General features: G+C 42.9%; 1 protein-coding gene across 1 annotated transcript in view; it reads right to left on the bottom strand.

Moving 5' to 3' along the window:
- Positions 1 to 20,975, bottom strand: part of LOC141917814 (SET-binding protein-like) — a 353,444-nt gene that overhangs the window by 259,362 nt on the left and 73,107 nt on the right. Inside the window, exon 3 of the mRNA XM_074811386.1 lies at positions 19,612 to 19,695. Coding sequence (XP_074667487.1) covers positions 19,612 to 19,695 — 84 coding nt within the window. The remainder of the gene's footprint in view (positions 1 to 19,611; positions 19,696 to 20,975) is intronic.

Below are 20,975 nucleotides of genomic sequence, written 5' to 3'. Positions count from 1 at the left end.
GGAGATGGAGTGAAGGAGGGAAGTGAGAATGGAAGAGAAGTGCATTTTACAATAGGGAACAGCTGAGAACAATGCTTTAGTGGTAAATGGGACTCTCCAGTACAAGATATGATCTTTCCTTAAGCTATGCTGTGAGCATCCTTTCCATAGTAGTAAATATAATACTGGGGGAAGAAAATTCTAACACTCATTAGACAATTCAAGAACAACTGCATCATTTAAGTGAAAGATCTAAATTCATTTACTTTTAGTCTTAAATCTCACAGACATAATCATGTATGTATGTAAATATGTTCACGCATAGATGCAAACTTTATTTTCAATAGCTATACGGCCTGAATTATTGGAATAACTGGAATCTGTTATCATGATCGCTAATGGATTTCTCCTGGCACCAGTCTCTGAGACTAAGAAGTTGCACTACCCCTGTTATTAGATGAGATAACTCAGTTAGAGACAAGCTCCAGGGTGACCCAGCAAGGCTGGAGATGAACAGACTTCAAATATGATTTTCAGTCCTCCAGGAAAGACTTGATTTAAGCAGGGGACAATTGGGCTCATAATCTTGGGTAGATAAGGAAAAGTGAAAATGAATATGAAACAAATAACCTCATTATTATTACAGAAGAAACATAACGGCCCTTGTCCAACTGAGATTTTGGGTGCCATTAAAAGTCATATAATGGACAACCAGATGATCAGGCCCAGTCAGCATGGGTTTATGAAAGGCAGGTCCTGCCTGACAAACCTGATCTCCTTCTACGACAGAGTGACCCGCTTATTGGATGAGGGAAAGGCTGTGGATGTTGTCTACCTTGACTTTAGCAAGGCCTTTGACACCGTTTCCCACAGCATTCTCCTGGCAAAACTGACTGTTCGTGGCTTGGATGGGCACACGCTTTGCTGGGTAAAAAACTGGCTGGATGGCCGGCCCCAAAGAGTTGTGGTGAATGGAGTTAAATCCAGTTGGCGGCCGGTCACGAGTGGTGTCCCCCAGGGCTCGGTTTTGGGGCCACTCCTGTTTAACATCTTTATTGATGATCTAGACGAGGGGATCGAGTGCACCCTCAGTAAGTTTGCAGATGACACCAAGTTGGGTGGGAGTGTTGATCTGCTCGAGGGTAGGGAGGCTCTGCAGAGAGACCTGGACAGGCTGGAGCGATGGGCTAAGGCCAACTGGAGGAGTTTCAATAAGGCCAAATGCCGGGTGCTGCACTTGGGCCACAACAACCCCCAGGAGTGCTACAGGCTTGGGGAGGAGTGGCTGGAGAGCTGCCAGTCAGAGAGGGACCTGGGGGGGTTGGTTGACAGCCGGCTGAACATGAGCCAGCAGTGTGCCCAGGTGGCCAAGAAGGCCAATGGCATCCTGGCTTGTATCAGAAATAGTGTGGCCAGCAGGGACAGGGAAGGGATCTTACCCCTGTACTCGGCACTGGTGAGGCCGCACCTCGATGACTGTGTTCAGTTTTGGGCCCCTCACTACAAAAAGGTCATTGAATTACTCGAGCGTGTCCAGAGAAGGGCAACGAAGCTGGTGCAGGGTCTGGAGCACATGTCGTACGAGGAGCGGCTGAGGGAACTGGGGTTGTTTAGTCTGGAGAAGAGGAGGCTGAGGGGAGACCTCATCGCCCTCTACAACTACCTGAAAGGAGGTTGCAGAGAGCTGGGGATGAGTCTCTTTAACCAAGTAACAAGAGATAGGACAAGAGGTAAGGGCCTCAAATTGCGCCAGGGAAGGTTTAGACTGGATATTAGGAAGCATTTCTTTCCAGAAGGGGTTGTTAGGCGTTGGAATGGGCTGCCCAGGGAGGTGGTGGAGTCCCCATCCCTGGAGGTGTTTAAGAGTAAAGTTGACATAGTGCTGAGGGATATGGTGTAGTTGGGAACTGTCAATGTTAGGTTAATGGTTGGACTGGATGATCTTCAAGGTCTTTTCCGACCTTGGTGATTCTGTGATTCTGTGATTCTGTGATTCTGTGAGATGCCACTGTACCGGGTCTTGAAGAAATACAGGTCAAGAGACTTGGAGGAGATGAAAACTAGAAATAGTAATTTACTTCTAATGCCTAGTTTCTAAGTGTGAATTCTCTAACACCCAAGTGGTATGCACACAGGATCAGAAACAACACCACTACTGCCATCAAAACCCGAGTAATGGCAGTATTGACATGCTGCTGTTCAACCACTGATCATTTCTGGAATCACCATACCTGTCCACGGGGCCAGTGACTCTCTTTTGGCAATTAATTGTTAATGAATTGCAAACAACAGTGTGTGGACAAAACAAGACCCAAGAACTTTCATGTAATCCTACACATATTTAAAAAAAAAAAAAAAGAAACAAAACCCAAAAAAACCCAAGACAAATGGATGATTAACCCTCCCAGAAAACTCATCCACAAGCCTGCTTCTTCATCACCTGAAAGCACTGGAAAAGAAAGGAAAACCTAAACACACATCTAGCAGTACTTCACTTGGACCTGAGATTAACAACACAACACATGAAGGCAAAGCCTTCACCTCCATTGATGTCTTGACATTGTAACTTACCTGCTGCCTTCCCTGTTCATTTAGTTTCTTTCCATGATATTGCTGTCTCTGGAAAGATGGCTGGACTGCCACTGTCACTCAGGGAAAGCTTGTGCCGAGGAGAAGAAGAGGCAGCACCCTAGGTAGTGCCCAGCATGTGGGGTCACTTCATCTCAGAGCTTCCCGTCACTTTTAAGGGCTGGTGTATAATGGCATAACTGGAATACTTTGGGCATTTTACAGATTAAAAGATGAAAACGTAAGAATCATCTTCCCAAATGATAAAAACCATCATGGTTTTAGCAATGCACTGAAAGTCCCCCTCCTCTGAAATGAACTTGGTGCAAGTCTGGCATGCAGGAGGGGAAGTTTCAGCTCAAACACTGCGAGTTGTCACAGCCCAAACAACCAAATCAGGGAAGTGACAGGCAACCTCAACTATAAGCAAGATCATCAGCTCCATCTAAACACTTTATTTGAAATATATCTGCAGGAGAATAAAAACAGGATGGCAAATGATTCAAGACTAAATACTCCGACATATCCTGCAATACCCTTTGCACTCTCTTTTCAACTCCAGGAAAAGCCGGGAAGCTGAGTAGCAGCTCCATTTCCATTCCCTTTTCACCTCCCTTCAAGAAGAGTGACTTTTAACCTTATTATTTATATTACCCTCGCATCTGCAATTAGGCACTGCACAAACATGCGATTGGAGGGAAGTACCTGCCCCAAGAAGCCCACAGATGGGCAGAAGAAGGGGAAGCATTAGACCGGGAGATAAACCATCTCATTCCATGTCACAAGGCAGAGCTGGGTGTATGGGACAGATCTCAGCTTGGTGACACTAAACCCTTCCTGCAGTGACACAGAGCAGCCACACGCCCATCTCCATACTGCCGGCAGCATCTGCCTGCAGTGGCAATCGCCCATCTGGCTTCCCAGGCGAGGGAGGTCAAGCACAGAAGGGGTGAGCACATCCCCTGGCCCCATCCCTTTCTGCTGGGTTGGATGCAATTAGCTGGAGTCATTATAGCTGCCTTCATGCCTTCATTAGAGCCATCACCCCTCCCATGAAGCCCATCCTATGGATGATGGGTACGCTCCTCTCCATCAGGGTCTTACCAAGGCCAGCCGGCTCAAGAAGGGCTCAGTAAAGTAAAGACCAAATCCAACTTGAGCAGCAGCTTTAAGATTTTTATTTGTATTTTTTTGCAACTCTCTCCTCCAATTTCTCCCTTTGTAGGCATCTATACTGTCCTGGCAGGGCCCACAGACAGAAAACCTTTCATCCCTCTGCAGCTAGAAAGCTTCAAGATGTTAATTTTCTTCCTCTTTTCTCAGACTTAATGAAAGCTTTTAAACACAAATGGCCAGAGATTCACACCTCCCATCCAGAGTATATCTGAATTCACTAAAAGCTCTTAGGTTTCCTGTCACCCAGTGAACATAAACAAAGCCCACCAACAACCACACCTCCCCTTGGAAACTATGAAAAAACAGAAAGAGCTAAAACCAGCATTGAAGACCTTTGGCTGACATGTTGAATAACAAACACACTCACATGCACACACACACCCCTATCTTGCTTGAAAGTCAGTCTCTTTGCTGGAATGTGTAATACAAGCACAGCAGCTGCCTATACCACTTATCTAAGGAAAAGGTCAAAGAAAGGTATGTATCCAACATTTGCTTTGAAATACTCTATAAGGAGAATGTGGTGGGTTTTTTCCTTTCTGTTGTCTTTCCCATACTTCTCCATGGCCCTTTCACATTCATGCCACCAAGAGAAGCAAACAGGGTTGCCTCTGATATTAAAGATCACTTATATAGTCCTTTGAACAGGGTTGGGGTTTTTTTGAGCAATCAAGGAGGAGGGAAGATATGATTTGTTTTGGACAGGGAGTTGCTTAAATATTAAGCAGTGAAATGTAGTTGCAGCTGCTGCTCAGGACAGATAGTGGTGATCTTGAATGAGGAAGAGATGAACCTTTTGATGTTTTGAGGTCAAAAGCAACCTAATAGTGGAATTGGGTAACAGGGAAAAAATTAGAAATTTTACAATTGCATTCAAGGAAAAAATCTAGATTAGTGCTCTGCAGGGTAATCCTCTCTATGGACGCTGCCTCACTTATTGAGACAGCATTTGTCAAAAACCAGGACTATTCTCTAAAGGACACAACCCTAGCAATAAAGCTAGAATGCGGCTTTTCCCTTGCTTAATTTCTTTACGAAAGTGGAAGGAAAATAGTAATCTTTATAATTCATGTATTGATAGCAAAATGTTTAACATCTCAACCCTGAGAAGAAAAGAGTAAAATCACAGGAATTACTCTGTGAATTTGCCTCAAAAGGATTCCTTCTCTACCCCTATTATTATTTTTTGGTGGTAGATTATTTTTCTAATAGGATTAACATTACCCTCTTGGCTTCTGTGTAAATGGGTGAGTTCACCTTGCCATAAACTGTTTCAGCTAGAACAGAGAAAATAGATTTCTCAAATCCTTGAAGTTTAAAAAAAAAGTCTCCTGATGGGTTATTCTTCCCATAAATAGAGACATTCATATTGGCATCTCTCATGACGTAAACAGTCTCGATAAAGGCTGTCCCAGATCCAACTGGTTAAACTTCAAGGAAAAGGTCTTGGAAGAACTTAATAGGCTACAAAGCTCTTGCCTTGTTATACAAAAAAAAAACCACACTCAAGGCTCAGCACTGCCAAAATCTCCTCAGTTGGGCTGGCTGGACCCCCCTCACTCTCCCTTCATCATTTCTGCATGACAAGCTTGTCCCCCTTCTTTTCATTCCTGTCCTATTTTTTGGGGTGATGCCTTTTCATGACCCAGCTCTACCAGAAACAGGCTTCATTTCAGTGCTGAGAGAAATGTAAAAGAGTCCTTCAGGATGAAAGGTAAGATAAGAAAAGCAACTTATTACATCAAGCTTAAGAGCAGCTCTTCCAGGAGAGGCAGGCCATTTGCATGCCATTTGGGTTCACCAGGAGAGATGCCTCTATTCTTCTCCCATCCCTGACTCCCGGTCCATGAGTGAACACGAGGCTGAAGAGGAGAGCCTACATCACACTCCAAACAAGTTACTGCTCCCTGCGCATTGCTATGGGCCATCAGAATAAACCTGACAGTGCTTTGAAGTCTGCAAACCAATTCCTAGGTAACTGCTTAGAGTTTCTCCCCTCCCCATGCCCCAAACAGCTTTTCATTTGATGTTCTGGCACAGAGCTAATCTGAGAAAGGATCAGAAACTCGACACTATTGACAGCAGTGACAGGAGTGTTTCAGTGTGACAGCTGATTGAGCCCATCTCGAATTTCACTGACAAACTCAATTGCTCCAGTAAATCAAGTGAAAGTCAATACAGGCAGCTCCTCCTCGGACCCTGGGTGCGTCCCCCCTCCTTGAGCCCTCCTGGGGGCCCCTTGCCACTGCGATTTCTTATAGGACCCAGCTGAGAGCCTCATCCCTGTGTGCGATGGAGAAATGGACCCACAGCTCACGTGGGCTTCAAGGGCAGCAATACAGTGTTCACCCTGCTGATATAAAGCTTGGTTTATCTTATTTCTCCCCCTTCATCATCTTTTTTTTTTTTTTTCTCAATAGACACATCTCCTGAAAAATCAAGTTTCATTCTAAATCCTCAGCCCAGGCTTATACCGTAACAGCCAGGCAGTGTTGGAGGTGCAGGAGTGCGGTGTCTGAGTGTCTGCATAGCCAGCCGACCCCAAGCAATGCCCATGTAGCAGTGCACGTTGGGGATAAGAAAAGGAAATACAGGTCTGCTGGCTTTCTCTGGTGTAAATCAGCAATAAAAGCCAGCTGCAAGGATCAAAATCTTACAAAAGTAGAAGAAGTGGGAGAAGAGGCTCAAGCCTGTTGCAGATGGCAACCTTGTGTTGGCAGTGAGTAACCAGGCAATTAAGTCAGTGACTTAACAGGCTTTTTCCACACTTTAATTGTGAAGCAGGAGTGTCTGTGGCTCAGAACAAGCAAACCACAAAGCAGACTAAGCACCAGGCACAGGGAACCTGAATTTGCGCAGAAAACGGTGCAGGGAGGCGGGCTTCATGGTGAGGAACATATGCAGGCTACTGTTTGCAAATGGAAATCAAATAGGTTGCCATTACCAATAATGAAGTGTGAGGTTGGCGTGGTTTCTGTCTCTCAGATTTCAGCACAGTTTATTTTTATAGAGGCAGCTTCCTCGTACAAAGTTTTGGCAAACAGGCTGCTGGCAGGGAGGTGAGGAGGGGGAAGCGGGGAGGATGGGGCTTCTTGGGGAGGGCACAGGAGCCTTTCCCACCTGCTGGGATGGAGCAGTGAGCGGTGGAGATGGAGCTCCAAGAGAGAAAAGTGAAATTTCATAGAGACAAATGGCCGAGCTATTAATCTTGTTGACGAGAGGAGTAAGGGAAGATGCAGGAGCAGTGGAAGGAGAAAGTAAAATGGTGCTGAGCAGGTATCAGGTGCTGAGAGGGCAAGGGTTAAAAACAACAAGCTGAAAGATAGAGCTGTGCAAACGAAATAACAGGCTCTCTGCTGCATGAAGTCATATGAACGAGTAACTACAACACCCCTACCTGAATATATTCCCCCATTCCCAAATTCTTAGAGCATGTCAATCTTTGCCTCCACTTACCCTACCCAGCAAACAGCTGAGAATAAAAAAGCACTGTCCTGCCTGCCTTAAAAGAAATCAACTTAAACATTACAACACCTTCACCCCAGCATTATGCTCTGATGCCAGGATCAACACATAGGCAGGCTGCCCACCCCTCTCCCACTGCTGCTCCCTGGCAGCTCAACACCTCGGAGCCGAAGCATCATGTAGGCTTCCCTCTCTCCCAGCTCCACATGGACACGTGTGCTCCCAACCAAATGACCTCATCTGGACCAGATTGAGCCTTCCAAGTCAACATAAATACAGCACATTGGAACTGGCAGTGATTTTCAAAGGTTTAAGTTGGGTCCCTCTCAATTTTCACTCAGCACTTTATACGTTTTGTCTGCTACAAAATGGGAACATTTTATATTCCCAGCTCTGATACATATTTTATGAACTTTCAGAAAAGCTGCCTCCTATGCAGTTAATATTTTGGTCCCAAAGTTAACTGGTTAAAATGCATATTAATAGATTGTGCATGGAAAAAAAAGAAGAAAAAAGAAAAAAAGGCAAGTGAGAAATGATGGGGGAAGAAAAATAGCATCAGTGTTTAGAATGGCTCTGCAGCCAAGACAGCAAACCTGGTCTTTTTAATGGGACCACCCAAGTGAGCAAGACCTTAAGCTCTTACTCACGTGTGCTATGTTCACTGCAGTTTAATTCAAAGTCCAGAGGGGAGTTAGAAAAAGTAATAGTGGGGTTTAATAAGGGCTTAGTAGATGACAGAAAGTACTGGGTTCCCACCAAGGTTCATTCCCAAACTTGCCAGCAGAATATCATGTGATCTCAAGTCCGGTTCAATAAACACAGGAGCAGGGAGATGGTGCTGCTGGAACAAGCTGTCACTGCCTGGATTTGCCAGAAGTCAACTGTTGTTCATCAGTTTCTCCTGAATATACTGTTGTGGGATTTTTCTGGAGGTAACACCACGTTCTCTAAACACATTTCTGACTTCCAAACCAAAAAAAAATCCCAACAAACCCAAAAATCTCTTCTGAAGGCCACTTAACAGAATAGCATTTGAGCTTGTGATATTTTCTCCAAAAAGCAGCTTATACAAGAAGCCTTCCTTATTTTGAAGTCATTAGTTAATTCAACACCAATCCTTTATGTGTTATGAATAGTTCAGTTGGGTTGGCTGAGTCAAGTCTAAGGTTCATTTCCAGGTCATAATTAAAAATATTGCCAGTGAGGAAACTGTATTTATGATGCTGTAAGTGCTAAGATAAGACAAACCAAGAAGTAATAAAGGAAAGAGAAGTTTAGAAAGCCACTTAAAATAGAAGTGGATGGAGATACAACAGATCACCCAACAATGGTAAAGCTGGGTTCTTAGATTACTGCCCCTATTGCTTTCTCCAGTCTAGTTGAAACACTCCCATGAGCAAAAGCCTATCATTAGATTTAGCGATGGCATCTCCAAGGACAGAGCAATAGTCATGTGTGGGATTGGCTGTATCAGTATCCTTTCTCTCTGGGATTACACTGTTTGTATCCTAGCCTCTAGGAAAGAGGATGATTGATGCATAACAGCAGAGGAGGGGGACAAACGGGAGGGGGAGAGAAGACAGCAAAATCTGGTGCCCAACATGAAACATTTAAGCCCACACGATGAAAATGGGGCTTCCTGGCTGCTGAAATATAGCGGCTATTGATTTCTTTTTTCTGTGTCCTTGTTCCCAGGGCTTTACGGTACTTGAGGCCCTCGGCCAATGGGAGCCACTATTGACCACAGGTCAGATTCAGCTCAAGTATAAATGGAGTCCCCTGGGGCAGCCATTTTGAGCTAGTCCCCCCTGGAGCAGCACACTGTGGTCGAGGACTCTCCCCTTGGGTCAGGACGCCTCCCAAAGAAACTCCTTGAGGTTCCTATAGGTTGAGATGCTGCCCTAAGAAGTTCCTCGAGGTTGAGAGCCCTCATTTTTTTAGGTGGGTGACAGAGCATTTTGGGTTGTCGTTAAACCCTAGGGAGTTTGTGGTGATAGTTTTGTTCTCCTCTCACGGACATTCGAATGTGCCGTTGTATGTTTGTGGAGTGCTAGTTAATTGTGTTGACAATACATTTTTAATTTTGGTTGTTATTTGCTTATTTGAGAGCTTCCACAACATGGGGATATGATCCTACCCTGCAGTGTTGTTATTTTTTTGCCACAGAATTAAAAAGAAGGACTTTTCCTGGTGTCACTGAAGGCCACAGAGGATAAATCCAAATGACAGGGCTTAAGTTATGAATATGGGGAATTAGAGATGAGAAGTAAAGCAGCTTATGATGACTCTCCCATTTGCTCTTTGGAATACAAGCTTTGGTACTGATTTTGAAATGCCCTGTCTTCATCCTAGCAGCTTCTCAAAAATTAAGCTTGAGAGTTTCTTCACCTTGCAGACTCTTCAGCATGATTTGATAATGATAAAAAGAGAATATAAAAGCTTTTGCAGGCTGTTATTCACCAGGAATCATTCCCTTGTTTTCTAAGTACAACCACTGACCCCTAGGGAGGATGTTGAAAGAGATATTTCAATTGACTTCCTTATGAAGATAGCTGTGGTTCAACTCAGAGACTCCATTCCTGACACAGTCAGTGGAGGGAGGTATGGATGCCTCAACAACACGTCAGTCAGTCATCTAAAGTCAAGCCATAGGAGTGCCCTGCAAAAAGCCTACAACAGCTCTGACCTTGCAGCACCGGGGAACGCAGAGTCCATGGAAAGTGGCTAGCATTTCCTTGCCACCCTGTTTACATGGATACTCAGGCAGCCTCAGGACACTTACCCAAGCCTTGGCCCATAGCATCTATAGACAACACAAGTATCCATATCCAAATGGAAACTTTTGCACCACCTCATCATCACGTTCTCCCATGCCTACAACGTGACAAGGTGAAAGACCAAGCAGCCTAGGGCGTATTGAGAAGGACATAGGGTTGGGAAAGTTAATTTTATCATCGTTTCTAACCCCAGCTTTGGAGTAAGGTAATCACATTTCCCACTCAGTTGCAAAACATTTTGAGTTCTTTTTAAAGGGCTTGACATCAACTACCAAAATAGTCATGGGCATCTTTGGTGGGACAAAACACAGGGCCTCATCCCTCATAGCTTTTCCCTATTTGCTCAGGCTCAATGTTGTGCAGGTAGAGTCTAACCCATTCCAACAATGGAGTGAAATGACTCTGTCAAGTAACTCACATCCTTGAAGAGATAAGACTAAGAAGGAAAACTAAGGTGAAATAACTTGGCTAAGCTTGTAGAACAGATCAGTGTTGGAGAATGAGAGCCTATTTCCCAGCTGCCTACACCAATACTCAGCTGCTAGACTGATTCTGCTGCCCTCCAAAAACGAACTTCACTACCTGAGGAAGGACAGTGAGGTTTCCTATGGCTTTTCATTTTCCTCTCCATATTTTTTCTCAACAGAAGAAAAGCTATTAATATTCAATCATTCCTGCATGCAAAATGCAGTTGCTAAAATGGTTTTGCACTTAACAGCCTCCAGTTGTAGACTGAATTGATGACGCTTAAAATGTGCCCATGAGCCATAGCAGAATGATCCCATTACAGCAGTGCCTTAGTAATGTTCTGTTAGTTAAGGTTATGTTGTCTGGTTTTGAATGTTTATAACCCAGCTGTGAATATATTCTCCATGCTCAAACCAGTTGCAGAGGGGATTTGGTCCTGCAGCAAATCATATGGCTTTTTTATTTTATTTTTTTCCTACTTTAGATCAGATTTTTGTCTGGTTCTTTTTAAGATACAACATAAAAAAAGAATAAAACATCCCTCTGTCAGGATGCTAGTAGGAGCTATGCTATATTTCAAGCCAGTGTTAACCTACCTCAGACAAGGCCTACACCACGCTAATATCCAAGTACTCCCCAGTCTTTAACATGAAGGATATCCATGCTGCTTTCACTGCTTTATAAAGAGAACTGAGGTCCTGCGGGAATTAAATCACACGTCTGATTGTGTAGAAAACCTGTGGCAGACTGAGGGACTGAACCAGCATCTCTGAAGGGTGAGCTCACTCCGTAGACACTGAACCACTTCTTCTTCCATCTGCTAGAAAGACTTTCAAACTATAGCTTGAATGATTTCTCCCCTGCACAAGGGATTTTTTTCTTCTACAAAAGTGTTATTTGACAGAGCTTTCTGAGTGGTTTCCAGGAGGTAATGTTTTAAAAACTGATTTTGACCTATAAAAGGAAACTTTAAACCCAAGGTACACACATATCTTAGGCTGCTACTGTCTCTCACCAAACCAGACTCATATGCACGAACAAGAAATTCAAGAAGTTGGATATAACAAAGAGTAAAAGGATATAAGGAAAAAAAGACTGTTTAGATGGAGGAACGCAAAAATGTTCCTATCAATCAGCATCGTCAACCCAACAGCAGAATAGGCTCCCACAAGAAAATCAGGAAGGGTCATCACCTGAGCTGCTGGAAAATTTGACTGGATACATTTTCCATGAATAACCAATGTCATGACTGAATATTTGCTGAATGCAGAACAACCATATTGGGTACAATTGCAGACAGATGACCTGCTGATTTAGGACCTGAATTTCATCTTGTCTTAACATTGACTCTGGTACAATGTGAATAAAAGGAGGGTGCAAACTGCCACCATTCTGCTTGGGTAGCATTTTGCACCCATGATGAGACAGGCATGAAGTGCTCCAAAGTTGCATGCACAACACCAACCAATGAGCAGGTTCTCTCCATCTGCCACCCTCCACAAAGCCTTTGCACTTTCCTTGTGCCTCACAGCTCTCACCAGCTCTGAGCAGGCCGTTCAATTTGCATGAACCTCAGAGTAGATGGGATCTGGATTCATGTAGCATCTGTCATCTAAAAGGTGGCTGACTGATACTGACCCTGCCATGGTGTCTTCACACATTGGCATCTTCTAAGGGGAAATGGGAACAAGACAGAGTGGGAAAGGCAGCAAATGCAGCCAGAATGCCAGAGAGCAATGGGGAAAGATGGTCCTTACTATATCATAATCAAATGGACAAATCCAAATCTTCACCTGTGCCTTTTCCTCATTCATCTACATGTTATCCCTGCCCTGGTTGAGTCTCCTCACAGCAGGTAAGCTGCTAACACGGAGGGCATGGGACCTCTTGGAGTGGCTCAGCAGTGCAGCTTCTCTCTTCTGACTCTTTCCCTCTCCACCCATGTAGAGATCAGTGAAAACAACAAAATAGTTATTAATGCTCCCTGGGATTGCAGAGCCTGAAATGACATGAGACAGCATTTTCTTTGGCTGCTTTAGTTCTCTTTTAGCACACTGCTGCATGTTTGCCTTTGAGGAATATAAATGACCCTTTCAAATTCAGGATTTGAGGCTGATGATAACAATTGATAACACTAATTTTTTCATGTGTGAAGCACTTTTCATTCAGAGGGCTCTCAAATTGCTTTTCAAAACTGTACAGCTTTCCTTCATCTGCCACCAAAATGAACCTACCTTGAAGGTGGAACAAAGGACCCATCAATGCAAGGTGGCAGTACACAGCAATTTAGGGCAGGAAATGAAGAATAATGTGTCCCACTGAAGGTGCAGGGTCAAGTCAAGTTGGCAGAATACATATCCTGAATGAGAGCCTGGACAAAACATCATCACCAGGATTCACAGGCTCCAACTCAGGAGGGAAAGTGCCATGGGCTCATCACTCACTAGAAAAGGTTTTACATCTCAAACAGGGGCAGGGCACAGTGCTAAAGCACACATTCAGAACTGGCTCAAAAGGGAAAGAAAGCAATTTGCTGACTGCCATTTCTGAAGCCTTTCCTGCAAAAAAAGGCACTATGAGTTTTTTGGTCCACCCCTTCCTGTAGAAAGGAAAGGCTCTATTGAACTTCAGTCTACACTGTGCTACACTTTACAGGAAGCCCAACCTATTTTGAAATTAATATGAACTGTAAGAGGAGACCACAAGGTGGGAAACTCCTTAAGTGAGTACAAGACTATTCATAAAATGAGTGAGAAAAGGAAATAGGTGATTATAAAAGGTCATTAGAAATGTCAGTTTACCAATGGCATTGTATGAAGGGAGGTGTAACCCACTGCAACACAAACCTATTACAGCTGAACTTGCAAAGGACACCCATAACCTCAATCTCTTTTGATTGGAGGCTTACATTTAGGAAGTTTCTTTCATAACATCATCCCTCCAAAACTTACATAACTCCAAAGAATGGGAATTTACCCACCCAACTTCCATTTCACAACTGCTTCAACTCTACACAACAGGTGAATGAAACCAAAAAATTTTCCCAGCCACCAGGAACACAGATGCTTAGCACTAGATTCAGCAATTACCAAAGCACAACTGCTGTATGAAATTGGAATGTCCAGAAAAAAGGCAGCTGGTGAGTCATTCAAATACCTCTTGTCCCCAATCAGATCCCATTGAGAGGAATAGATTTCCAGCTTTTAAAAAAGTTTTCTGAGATTAAATTTTTTACAGCATTTCGGTTCACCAAATGGAACTGTTTTCCCCTTACAGCACCACCAGCAGCAAGAAAATTGTGGTGGGTGAATGGAAAAGCAAAGGTGTCCACCTTGCTGAGACCAACACTCATATTGGGGGGGAAAAACACTCTGATCTGGCAGCAGGAACAAGATGCAGAAGTATTATATGAGTGGGTATTTTGGAAAGTAAAAGATTAATTGGTGGGATGAACGTAATGGCAGAGCTATGAGGTTTACTTTTAATAGGTACCAGTGCCAAAAGGGGTGTGTTTATCAGTGGTGCTATATGTAACAGTTCCCTGAGATCTCAACGGACTGGATGATGTAAGACAGTTTCCTATAGTCCCATGTTCCTTGTATGATCACCCAGCCTGCTTTATTCAATGAACAAAATATTTTTAAGGGTGTTTTACTGCCCAGACACCTCAGACATTTAACATCCTCTCTCTTTGTATTTTAGTGCTTGTTTTAGCTTTTTATAACCTGTGCAGAATCCAATGATTTCTCAAGCAGAGATTCAAACTCTGCCATAAACTCAGAGCAGGAGATGGTAGACAGCATACCTTCACTCCCCCAATTCTCTCCTCCTGCTTTCTTCCACCCATGTATTTCCAAGTTAGCCAATGCTTTAATTTATTTTTATTGCTCTTATTTCTTTTAGTGGAGAGAAACATTAACTGTGGGGGTATGATCCAGACTTGTTCAGATGGAGTATAGGAGCCTTTGCACTCCCTCATTTTGTGCTTCAATGCATTTCTTGCTAACAAGTGGAAGAATGCAAGGGAGAGCCAGCGAAGCTAAGGCAGATTCTCCGAAACCTGGTATCAGCCCTCTGCTACATCCTCAACAGATATTACAGTGCCAGCTGCCAAAAGAACTTATCTCCGACACAGTTCAGGCCAGGCCAGTTAGCTATTTAAAGAGGTGGGTTTATTTATATACTTTTTACCTTCCTTCCCTCCCCTCCAAACTCCTCCCCTGTTTTTTTAAGACAGGAAATTACCAGTAGCCCTGAGCACATAAAATTTGACAGCAGTTTACCAGATAATTTGTATTGGTCCCTTTGTCTTTGCTGGTACTTTTATTATTCAATAAATTCCTTCAACCATTAAACAATGTTACTCCCACAACAACTTTGACAGAGATCAAAAGAGTGTGGCAGGTTTGCTCCAAGTTTCTACTGCTACCCTCCAGGTATCAAAGAGCTAGATGGTGAAAAAAGATGTTCTCTCTTCTAAAGGGCTTTTTCCTTGATTTCCATACAGTCAATGAAAACATTTTAAAAAGTAAGGTGGATTTTGGGGGGTGGGGGGATTGGGGAGATTCATTTCAATCCAGTACTTAAGTCATTGTGCTTTTGCTGAAATAATGATGACATCCATTGATAGCACTGCCTCACCTTCTTAAAAAGAACCTGTACTGCTAGGAAAACCACAATAATTATGAATTAAACTACTGTCTACTCTCAGAAGACCTCTGGTGACACAAGTGGTAAGGAGATATATTGAGAGAGAGAGAGAGATACAGGCCTGCAATCCCCAGTCCAGTGACCTGGAGAGAGAAGCTGGACTCCTCACAACTTTGTGCACAAGGTGAACAGTGTTGCATGCCTCACCTCAACAGCACAGTGTTTCTTCAAGGAATTCAGAAATCCTCAAAAAAGGTGGTTGGTTTGGGGTCTACTTGGTACAACTGGAGTCCCAGAGATCTAAGCTCATCTGCAGTCTCATCAGCTGTTGAAACCTGCTACAACCACTAGAATAGACCTTAAAATCTTATCCTTGCAAGGACTGCACGTGCGTTAGGTTATACTGGGATCTGCCTAAGTTTATAAAAGAAAATCAAGTGGACAAAAAAAAAATCAGAGAAATTATTTCATCCCCAACACTGAATTCAACCTTTGGAAAGAGGCACACTCTCAGGAGGCTTCAGGGGAAAGGAGGACACAGTCAGATGAGGCTGAAGAAGCCCAGAGGGGAAGCTACCTATTTCATTTCTGGAACGTGAACTATGTGCATCTATTTTTAATTTTGAACCGAGTTCCTCTGCCTCCTGCCAGAAGTCCTGAGCCCTGTGCCAGTGCAATGAGAGCAGTGGCCCAGCCATCCCCTAATAGCTATTACTTCTTAATAAAGAGCAGCACTTAAGCAAGGGATGAGGTTACTGTCAGAGGGGTCATGATTAATAATGATTAATCTGATCCTTTCCAACATGAGCTGGATCCACCATTCACTAAATAATTACTCTGCAGCATGGATACCATTTCCAGAGGAGGCATACATTTGTCATATTAAAACCAAAAACAAACACACAGGAGGACAGGAGGATCTGACTTCTCAGTAAAACTTGAGCTCACACAAGCCACCAGAAAAGTTAAGCAAAGAGAAAAAAGAAAAAAATTAAAAGGTAAGAGCAGTTAAACACTGATGAATCACCTACCTTTTGGGAGAAGCAATGGAAAACAAACAAAACTAAACCCTGAGAAGTCAGAGCTCCATGTGCAGAGAATATGGAGTGCTCTGCTACTTCTGGTTCTCAACCTTATGCATACCTCTAATATGCACATTATTTGTCCACCCACACATTTTTCCCCTATTTTTAATGACATTTTGCTTTCCTCAGAAAGTACACAAATTAAATCACTCCCTGGGAACCATCTTTCTTGCTTTATGTTAATATACTACTTAGCACAAGGAAATCCCAGTCCAGGATTGCCGTTCTTCTGCAACAACACACCTCAAATAAGCAACTGTATAATTTATGGGGAGGCATAAATTACTGGGAAACTAATAACCACTCTGAAGAGCATATATGAACCTTACAATTACAGTAGGATGTTTGTGGTGCAGAGACTTGGTCTTGGAGCACAGATGAATTTCACTCCCACAAAACACACAAACAACTGGCAATGGTGTCAATGGCAGCCAAGGACACGGGGGTTTTGCTGCCAAGAGGTGGCCTTATTTTGGGACTCCTCTCAGTCATCCTGCTTCACCGACCCAAAGCTTCATCAAGACCATCCATGGAGGATGGGACTCTAGTTCTTCAGTGCACTCAGCTGTATTCCCTTCAAGGTTTTCAAAGCTTTTGTGGGTTTTATATTGCACTGCTTAGCAATAGACCTCATGTTGTAGGGTTTGATTAGGACTGGGAGGCCACACAACATAGACCACCAGTCCCTCTCCTGATCTGGTGCAAATCCAACACGAAGGTTGGGTTCCTTGTGGCTGTTGTGAAATCCCATCCCCATGTGAGCCTGTTCGGACTTCTACCCTTGACAGTGACAGGGCCAGGATTTACACACTGGTGACTTGCAGCATGGAAAATACCATGCAGATAGGTGCCTTTGGATGCCAGACCCAGGGAAGCAGATCTCAGGTCAAGGAGGTTAAGGTGCCTTCTCTTCTAGAGGCATACTGGAGAAATGCCAGTAAATTAAATCCTCAGCAATGGGGTCCTGACTTGGTTCAGCTGAGGATTTTCACTGGTGGGGCAGTCAGTGTGTCTAGGACTTTATGCAAGTTTCCAAATTGACTTGAAAGAATGAAAAAAATTACAATCTTTTCAAAGCATCACCTTTCACAAAAATTCAGCCTAAAATTAGCTGGTTAGTCTCAAATCTTTAAATAGTTAATGGTATAAAAGCCACATACCTATTTATGCATACATTCATGAAAATGAAAAGTAAGTTGCATTTTCACACAACTTTACAGAGGCATCACAGGAAAACACAAAGCAAGTCCGAAAAAAAAAAAGAAAGAAAAAGCCCCCAACAACAATAATGAAGGTAAATCTTTAAAATCTGAGACAGGGCATGGGAGGAGGGGGTAAAGTTCTGCAAACAAAACTAAATCCAGTGCAATGTTTTTCCCCTTCACAAAGTGAAACAAGCTGTTCCTAAAATAATGCTTCCTTAGTTTTCTGGAAATTAGTGTCCTGAAGGATTAGCCTACAATCATTGGCAAGTGTTTGCCTTTCCCAGCTGATATCACCATAGAAGTCTGTGTTTATAAGCTGAGCTGAGGTCCTGCATTCACAGACAAATGTTCCACACTGTCACACACCCTCCTGTACTAGTTTCTTCCCCATCCACCTCCTGTCCCCTGAAATACTGACAGGACCCTGCATGGGGCATGATGAATGAGCTTTACAGCCTCTGGAACAAGCACTTGCCCAATAGTTTATGCTGTTATAGCACAAAAGAGTTACTGAGATGGTCAACACATCACTAGACATCAAAAATTAGATTTCAGAAAGTAACCAAACACAAAGAATAATTTATCACTGTCCCAGAAAACATAAAAGAGAATGGGATTTTTTTCCCTCCCAAAAGTATTGCCTACTCTATAATTAAAGTATTGCCATCAATGAGTTTTAGGTCCAATACTCAGGGTTTGTTAGAGATAGATAGTGTTCTGTAAAACCTCTCTGCAATCAAGATGTTCCCATTTCATTTATAATCTCTACTATAAGTGGTCTGATGCTGCTCTAGTCCCACTGTAAATCAAGAGTGATTCAACCAGAGTACATCAAAATACAAAAGACTAAAATTGGTAAAAGTGTTTCATTTCTAATTTAATTTTCTCCTGATGTGTTAAAAACTCAGCATGAGAAAATTAAATTTGTATTTGAGAGAATGGGAAGCTATTCTTTGAAGAAAAGTAATATGAATACTTGTCTTGATGGTCAACTGATAGTATAGCTCATGACAATGAATTTGTTATTTTGAAAATGCTAATTAAAGAAAAAAAAACCCAACATCAATGTCCTCAGTCCTACAATGCATTTATAAATGTGACCAACATTCCTCACAACAGAGCCCGCTGCAGGATAGATAGATCTGTTCTCAGATATTCTCAGACATTAACAAAACAAGGTTCAGAGACATTGTTATTAATTAGGGTTGATTAATATGCATGCTGAAAATGAAAAACATTTTTCCTCCCGAGAATTAATTTCTTTTCCCATCAGTAAATTATTGGGAGTTCCTGGAGCTCTGTGGACGTTGTTTGAATCTGCTTCAGGTCTATACTTGGTTACAGGTTGTTCACAAGGTACATTAAGAGAGCAAAGTTATTGGATATTTGAGATTAACTGCTTCACTCTACCACATTTAATATTGGATGACCCAATATTTATAAAATGTTTCTGCTCAAATCAAATTTTATTTCATCTTTGGAAAGAATGATCTTTGGATTCAAACTTCTCTTTAGCTATAAAGCCAGAAGGCCATAATACTTGAAAATTTTGACAGGGACAAACTTGACTGGTTTAAATAAGTGCAAAATGGTAGGAGGTAGGAAGAGACCACCAGCTGGCTGTCATTCAGATCACAGTTCACCTTGCTTGCAATTATTGAACCCTACAAGTGGTCCCACTGATGTCAATTTGACCAATTTTAGAATAAGGGGCCGTTCATTCCAAGTAATGAATATTGAAACCTGGCCATCAGTTTGTGAACAAGTTTTTACATGTCTATCATGAGGAACCTCAACAAAGAATGTTCTTGTGATGGTGTCACTTCAGAACAAAAGCATGCAACGCATGGCACGTTTCTCTGTAACTATCACCCATCCAGGCAGCTACAGTATGAGACCAAAGGTTGCGTGCATTTAGCCAGGAAGGAAGCGCAATATTCTTTAAGAAAGGCATTGCCTGGAGTGGATTTTTATAAAGAAACAGAATTCATGAATAAATAAACCAGATGGGAATAAGTCAGGCTAGGGCATCAATAGCTCCTAGCGCAATGAATCCTTGATCTTGCTTGAGGGTTTTTCTACAAATAACAAATACAAAAACATTAATGTTGTATCATTGTCACCCATGCCAAGGACTCTGTGTCCAGGAACTCAGATATGCAACAGCACACTTCAAATCAACCAGATGTTAACACATTATTTTATTTCCACCAGTTAAGGTACATATTGACTGACCTGATTTGAGTCTTTCACTTGAGCATTTTTCCCTTTTCTGCAACCACAACTCATGAGCAATTTTGCATCTCCAATGACTTTTCCCTATAAGAGATAAGGCAAGAAAAACATCAGCACAATTTGAACCACTGAAGACCAAGAGGCTTGTATTTATGACCAGAAGCAGGGGAAGAAAGGGCATTAGGGAAGCCTGTGGAGTCATCCTGCATTGCTGGGAGATACCCTTCCACAGAGCGATAGCTCCCAAGCTGCCAAGGAGACTTCCCCAAAGGCCAATATCACAGCATCAGGGATGTCACATAGACAGGGGCAGAAAGAAAGCAAGGTGTGTAGAAAACCACAGTGGGAATACGGGCAAGCCAAGCTGAAAAGGAACAGGTTATTTTAACCCAATGTTTTCATACACATACATGAACAGGAACAAGTCTATCATGCTCAAAGAGTACAATTACCAAACTGGAGTGACTTGAAGAAAAGCTCATACACCAGCATTTCTGTTCACCCTTACCAAGTCAGTGCTTGCTTGCTTCTAGTTTAGCTAGATTTGGTGAAATAATGTTTACAGGTGTGACTTGCCCTCATTAGGACAACTGGTCCATATAACCACTGGCAAGTCCTTGCCAGGAATTCAACAGCCCACCCTCACCCAACACTGCTGGTGTGGACCCTGCAATGTCGATAACATGCTGGGGCCAACAGAGATTTACAAAGAAACAGGGTCCCCTCACCCTCCTTTTGCCTATAACCAACAGTTTGGGAAATAAGCTGAGCTCAAATGCCTTCTTTTCATTGACAACCCATCAGACTGGCTAAGTGTGATCCAAGCAGCAAGGTCCCTCACATTAACATGGTTCTTTGAGTCACCATATATGGGATTATTTGAGTCACTTTAGTTCTTCACCAAAGTGTTTTTGGAGCTCATCAGACCCGGACATTTTGATAAATCACCATAGCAGAAAGGGGCTGGGATTCCAGGTTTGGTCAAAATGCTCCTTGAGCTCAACAGTAACACAGCCAAATGAGTCCCCACAAACCCATCACAATCACTTGCTTTCCCATAGACACACACGCAAAGACATTGCCTTTTTTCAGACTTTTGCTGTCCGCAGATGAAAAATAAACATTCTCAGCATCTGCCAGGCAACAAAGGGAGAATCTACTCATGTGCAGCCATGAAGAGTCATGAGATTTCAGCTGGATGAATTTATATGGAAAAGGAGACCTCAACATTAAAGCAGTTAATGAGTTTAGCCAAGTGGAAGTGCTCTGCCCTAAATTATGAGGAAGGGAAATCACACAATTAAAAGGAATTGCAGCCATTGCTCAATGTCAGCGCACAGCAGAGAGATGACCCTCGGTGGCAG

Source organism: Strix aluco, chromosome W (assembly GCF_031877795.1).
Source record: "Strix aluco isolate bStrAlu1 chromosome W, bStrAlu1.hap1, whole genome shotgun sequence".
NCBI classification, from domain to species: domain Eukaryota; kingdom Metazoa; phylum Chordata; class Aves; order Strigiformes; family Strigidae; genus Strix; species Strix aluco.
Note: the sequence above shows the minus strand (reverse complement) of the source record. Positions and strands in the feature narration are given on the sequence as shown.